The 6,221-nt window shown below is 57.3% G+C and overlaps 1 protein-coding gene and 1 long non-coding RNA gene across 2 annotated transcripts in view; one reads left to right on the top strand and one right to left on the bottom strand.

Annotated features, from left to right (window-relative positions):
* Positions 1 to 1,482, top strand: part of GJC2 (gap junction protein, gamma 2, 47kDa) — a 10,507-nt gene extending 9,025 nt beyond the window's left edge. Inside the window, exon 3 of the mRNA XM_011965743.1 lies at positions 1,461 to 1,482. Within this exon, the coding sequence (XP_011821133.1) occupies positions 1,461 to 1,482 (22 nt within the window). The remainder of the gene's footprint in view (positions 1 to 1,460) is intronic.
* Positions 1,483 to 5,216: 3,734 nt separating this feature from the next.
* LOC105528810 lies at positions 5,217 to 5,919 on the bottom strand. The gene is made up of 2 exons (XR_001004414.1): positions 5,719 to 5,919; positions 5,217 to 5,580 (listed from the first exon to the last, which is right to left on the bottom strand). It is a non-coding gene; the product is annotated as an uncharacterized LOC105528810 (long non-coding RNA).
* Between the last annotated feature and the right edge of the window lie 302 nt (positions 5,920 to 6,221).

Genomic DNA, 6,221 nt, shown 5'->3' with positions numbered 1-6,221 from the left:
GGGAGCAGGGCCGGCCTGGCACCCACGAGCGGCCAGGAGCCAAGCCCAGGGCTGGCTCCGAGAAGGGCAGTGCCAGCAGCAGGGACGGGAAGACCACCGTGTGGATCTGAGGGCGCTGGCTTGCGAGCTGGGCCAGGGAGGAGGAGGGTTGGGGGGCTCCGGTGGAAATCTGCGACCCCTTCTCCTCAGCCTTCTCCTTAGCCGGAGGTCTCAGGCAGACTCTGCCCAGAGGGGCAGCCAGGCTGCTCAGGGAAGGGGCTGAAAGCGGCAGAGGAGTGCTCTGGCTTGCTCACTACTGGGCACAAGGTGGGTTGGAGAGAGGGTCTAGGAGCCAGGAAGGGCCCTCTGCTGTGGTCTGAACCCCAGGGGAGCTGGGGCATTGATTCCACCCCTGTCCTGAGCTGGAATACATCCTCTGGGATGCCAGCTCTTCCCTTTGAGCTTCCCTGCAGCAAGCCATGGAGGCCCTAGGGTGCCTGGTATGGGCATCAGTTGGTGGGAGTGTGGGGGTGTGTATCCCCATTCCCTGCAACAGGGAGGGCTCTGTTGAACAAGGAACGGGGCTCCTTCAGCCCTCCCCCTCCCAGCCCCAAACTGAGACAGACTGGGAGCTGGGAGCCAGGGGTGGACAGGACCACACCCTCTTTGAGCTTCTGCGATGCCAGCCTTCCCTTCCTCTGGGAGACTTGAAGTTCTGCAAAGATGTTGACCATGCCCTGCATCTTGGACCCAACGGGTGGTGGTCAGGGCCTGGGGGCTCCATCCTACGGGAATGGGGCTCTGGGGTTCCTGTCTGTGGCCTGTCTGCCGTCCTCCCTAATTCAGACCCAGCCTCAAGAAGAAAGGGAGTAAAATAAAACTAACTTGTTTATAACCTTGTGTGTGCATGTGTATGCATGTGCATGTGTATGCATGTGTACGTGTGGCTATGTGTGTGACCGCATGCACACGTATGTGCATTGTGTGCATGTCTGGGTGTATGCTTATGTGTGTATACATGGGTGTGTGTGCATGGCTACCACATGGGGAGACATGGCTTAGCTCCAGGCTGGCTGGGAGAAGAGACCCCTCCCTAGGGACAGGCAGGGGAGTATGGTCACAGGCGAGCCCCTGTAGCTTGTCAGACAACACTCGGGGCCTGCTCGGTGCCAGGCAGCGTGCCGGGGGCAGGGGTGGGTGGGACTGGGTGGAGTGCACTGATGGTGAGAAAGAAAGAACACACTCAGAGCCTCAGGTTGGGCCGCAGCTCAGTGGATGGAGGGTGGCTGTCTCAGGCCCCGTCATGACCAGGACATTGGCCAGAGCCTGCAGGGGTGGCTTTGGCGAGGGGCCAGGGGGCTCATTAGCCCCTGGAGCACACTCCAGGTGACTGGCTATCCCCCAGCCTCCCTTAGGCCTGGTGCAGCCTGGCCGGCTGCCCCTCCTGGGCTGCATACCCCTCTCTCCGTGTTGTCCCCCAGCCAAGACTCAAGCCCGGGCTGAGCCCTGAGTCTCACCTAAGCCCGACTCCAGGCAGATGCCAACTGCAACCTGCGTCCCTCTCCTTTCTGGGGCTTGCCTGGCGGACCTCTGGCCCCAGGTGAGCCCTGACTCATGGAGCCACGGACAGCAATGCTGAAAGTGCAGCCTCAGGGAAGAAAAGCAAACACCATCCCCAACAGGTGTCCACTCCAGTGAGGACACACCAGGAGCCTCTCCAAGACAGGAAGGGTTTGGGGCTGTGCTGCTGGTGGTGCTGTCACGGGGGAGGCCAGGTCCCTGTGGTGGGGGGCCGTGGTGTCCAGCCATGCTGGGCAACTGTGCATGGCTCACCCTTCCTCCACCTTTCGTTCTGTTCAGGCCTTTGCCTGATCAGATGAGGCCACCCACATTGGGAGGCCAATCTGCTTTCCTCAGCCCATCTATTCAAATCTTAGTGTCATCTGGAAATGCCCAAACAGACATACCTAGAATAATGTGTGACCCCATATCTGGGAACCCTGTGGCCCAGTCAAATAGACACATAAAATGAACCATCACAGGCCAGGAACTGTCTCACATCTGTAATCCCGGCACCTTGGGAGGCTGAGGTGGGAGCATCACTTGAGCCCAGGAGTTCAAAACCAGCCTGAGCAACACAGTCCCCATGTCTACAAAAAATTAAAAAGCAGCTGGGCGTGGTGGTGTGCACCTGTGATCCCAGCTACTCAGGAGGCTGGGGTGGGAGGATCACTTGAGCTAGGGAGGTAGAGGTTGCAGTGAGCTGTGATTGCACCACTGCACTCCAGCCTGGGCAACACAGCAAGACCCTGTCTCAAAGTAAATAAAATTAGCCATCACAGGTGGACTGGAGGCAGAACTGCTTCTTCTTTGGGAAACTTTAGTTTTTGGCTATATATGTAAATATAGATATAAAAATAGTATATAGTATCTATGTCTATATTTCCTGTGGTTTTGTTTCTTTGGAGACCCCTGGCTAGTACACATCCCTCAGCCAGAGCTGTTCAAAGGGCACCCCAGCTTTGAGGGAAGCTGGAAATGATCTCTAACCTGGAGGGTGTGCCTGTTGGGACTGCCATACCACCACACCATGCACTGGGTGCCTGAAACAACAGACACTGATTATCTCACAGTCCTAGAAGGGAAGGCCAAGATTAAGGTGTGGGCAAGCCTGGTTCCTCCTGCAGCCTTCCTCCTTGGCCCATGGATGCCATCTCCCCGCTGTGTTCTCACATGGCTGTCCCTCTGTGTGCATCTGTGTCCTAATCTCCTCTTCTTTTAAGGACACCAGCCACCGTGGATTAGGACCCACCCCAATGAACTCATTTTAACTTAATCATCTCTTTAAAGGCTTTGTCTCCAATTATAGCCACATTCTAAAGTTCTTGGAGGTTAGGACTCCAACACAGGAGTTTTGAGGGGACAATTCTGCTGGTATTAGAGGGTATATGCCCCCTGGGAAGCTGGATTGTCACAAGAGAAGGGGAGATGGGACCCTGGGGACAGACCTCCCTTCTTGGAGACTTGGGGGTAGGTGGGCCATGTCAGGTTTGTGAGCATCTGCTGGTGGGCTTAGGCTCTGTTACTACACCCTCCCAGCGGCATGGCCTTAGCCAGGAAAGGCTGTGCAAGCCCCAGCCTCCACGCCATCTGCTAATCCTCCCTCTAAGACCAAGTCCTTGATAATCTGGACATTCCCACAATGTCATGCCTGAGCCCCACACCACCAAGCAGGGCTGGCGTCTCCCACTACAGCGGGACGTGGTCTCTAAGTTGCTCCAGTCTGTAGACCCCCAAAGGCTAAACCCATCCCACACTCCTGGCGCTTATCAGTCACTTTTAGAAAACCCATGCCTTGGTTTCCCCAGCCACCTGTGGTGGCCACGATGGTGATGAGCTGAGCCTGGCACTGCTGATACCATAGTCCCCCTCCCTCCTCTGTCCTGCATCTTCTGAGCTCTAGGGCAGGTTGGCAGGGGGGCCAGTCACTGGTGGGCCCAGCCATACACACAGCAGGACAGAGCCAGAGCAGGCGGTGCTGGAGCAGGCTGGCGGGATGGGACTCCACGTCTCACCTCCATCCGTTTCCACAACCTCAGCCAAAACTCTCGGCTGCTCATGGGTGTGCATAGTGGGGTGAGGGGCCAGCTGCTCAGAGACTCCCCCAGAATAGGGCAGTGGCGCTCTCCTTCCTCTAGGAAGGGAGGAAGCCCTGAGGCGAGAATAACAGGAAACCACCTTCCCCCTACCCCCACAGTACCTGGGAAGCAGGGGCTGCCACCCCTATGCCCAGACATTTTCCAGTTCTCACTCCCCTGGCCCCAGCTGCAGCCTGGTCCCTGAAGCCAGGACGGGGGCGGGGTTTCCTCCCCCAGGTGCCAGGCCCCAGTCCCCTGCCTGCTGATAAGGGGAACAGCAGCCCCGGTGGCTGGCCAGGCTGGCGTAGAGGGTCCAGGAAGGCTTCTTGGAGGTGGCCTGGAGCTATGGCCTCACATGGCTCTGGCACTGGAAAGTGGCCCCTGGGACTCTGGAGCTGAAAGCTCTCTTTTGTTTCCTTTGAGTCCATTTGAACTGAAGGAGCCCCTGATGGTGGTGGCGGCTTCTTTGTGGTGGGGGGCCTAGGCAGGACGGATTGGAAGCCACTGGGCCTGGCCCGGGGCACCAGGTTGCCACACGCCTTTCCTGCTGCCTGTGCAGGGGTGGAAGCAAATTCCTCCTCTGGCTGAGGACCAGGCTGACGTGAGGCTAGAGGAATTCGACCCCCGCCTGTGAGTGTTGTCCGCGCCACCCCCTGCCCCAGGTTTCATCCTGCCTGCCTTCCACTCTGTCCATATGGGGCTGCCCGGGGCGGGGGTGGGGGGGATACTGGGTCACCCTCAGGAACGCCAGGCTCCAACAGAGGAAGGGGTGGTGGCTACAGCCAGTGGCTAGGGAGCACATTCTAGGCCTGGCCTATCTCAGTCAGGAAGCTGGCGGCTGGCGGGGGACTGAGGCCCAGGGACCTTGGGGGACCCGGCTGATTCTCTCCAGGCCCCTCACCATGCCGTGACCCTCGCCTCGTTGGGCAGGCAGGGATCCAGGGCCTCACAGGGCTTGGGGCAGGTGGGGATGCTGTGAGGAGGGTTCAGAAGGGCAAGTAGGAGCTCCAGAGACGAGGAGGCTGCAGTGAAGGGAGTGGACTAACGGCAGGGCCTCCATGGCCATGACCAGGGCCTGCGGGAATTCGCTGACTGCCCAATGTCACCTGAGCCCCTAAGGCATGCTGGGTGCTGGCCCAGGCCCTCGGGACACAGCAGGGAGCTATGGCAGGGATTCTCTGCTTGGCCAAACTCCGGCCAGGATCCGGAACCTTCTCCTAGGCCCATGTGTGGGCACTTGCTTGGAAAATCCAGTTTTAGTAAGAGCCCTACTGAATCAGTTTAGCCAGAACACCACACCCTGGATATCTCACCCTCCATGACATCTGATTGGGTCCCTCATCCTCCACCGTCCCCTGGTGACGTCTGATCACCCTGCCTGCCTAGAGCAAGGACCCTGTGAGGTGGGTTTAGCCAGACCCCTCAGCCCTGATGTCTCCTTAGTCATTCCCACCCACTGACCCCACGCTGCTCCTCGGCTTCTCCACCCCCTTCCCTGCTGTGTTGGGGTTGAGCTCCATCTCCACCAAGGCTGCCAGGCAGGGCCCCACACCACATGATGCGCCTTGGTGCAGTCTTCCTCACTGATGTTACTATGCATCACGAGGAATTTTTTATTCAACAGCTACACAAAGACCTCTGCTTGCCGGGACTCTGCACCATAAAGACACACTGAGTAAGGTTTCTTTGGTGCTTTGAGTTGAGGACTATGGAGAGAGGAATGCAACAGGGTGCACGGGCCCATGGAGGCCAGAAAGATGGGGATGGTTTGGACTAGGGCAGACTCCAGGGCTGAAGGCTGCTGGGGCCACCTTGTAGATGCATCACTTACTACCAGGGAAAGTGGCCACTGTACAGGGCTGCTCAGTGGGGGCATGGGACATCACTCCTCAAGAAAGCACAGTGGGGTGGATATGTCATAGCAGTGTGCGGTTCCTGCCTAAATTGTCCTCTGTGAGTTCAGCTGTGAAGAGAAGACAAGAATCATCGGAAGGACGTCCTGCAGGACAGGTTGGGCTCCGTGGGAGCTTGGAGTCCTGCACTTAAGAGGACTATAGACACATGACGGGGGTGACCCTGGCCTGAAAAAAGCGGAAGTTACCAAGGATGTGATTGGAAGCTGTGATTGTGTCTCATCATGTCGCACTGATTAGGGGTGTGGAGGGGTTGTGGGCTGGATGGTGCCTGTCCTTATCCATGGAGTCACTTGGGGATGGAGCCTCCTGCCACCTGCAGCTGATGCCCCAATTGTCCAGCAAATAAAGAAGAAAAAATGACACAACAATCACACGTGGACAGCTGGCAAGCTAGTAGGTACCCTTATAAAAAGAGGAAGTGGCCAGCGCAGTAGCTCACCCCTGTAATCCCAGCATTTTGGGAGGCCGAAGCCAGTGAATCACTTGAGCCCAGGAGTTCAAGACCAGCCTGGACAACATGGGGAGACCATTTCTACAAAAAAATACAAAAATTAGCTGGCCTGGTGGCTCGCGCTTGTAGTTCCAGTTACTAAGAAGCTGAGGCGGGAGGATTGCTTGAGTTCCGGAGCTTGAGACCAGCCTGGACAACGTAACCAAGACCCTGTCTTCAAAAAAAAAAAAAAAAAAA

This window comes from Mandrillus leucophaeus, unplaced genomic scaffold, assembly GCF_000951045.1.
Source record: "Mandrillus leucophaeus isolate KB7577 unplaced genomic scaffold, Mleu.le_1.0 Scaffold734, whole genome shotgun sequence".
NCBI classification, from domain to species: Eukaryota; Metazoa; Chordata; class Mammalia; order Primates; family Cercopithecidae; genus Mandrillus; species Mandrillus leucophaeus.
This window is presented reverse-complemented; position numbering and strand designations above follow the sequence as displayed.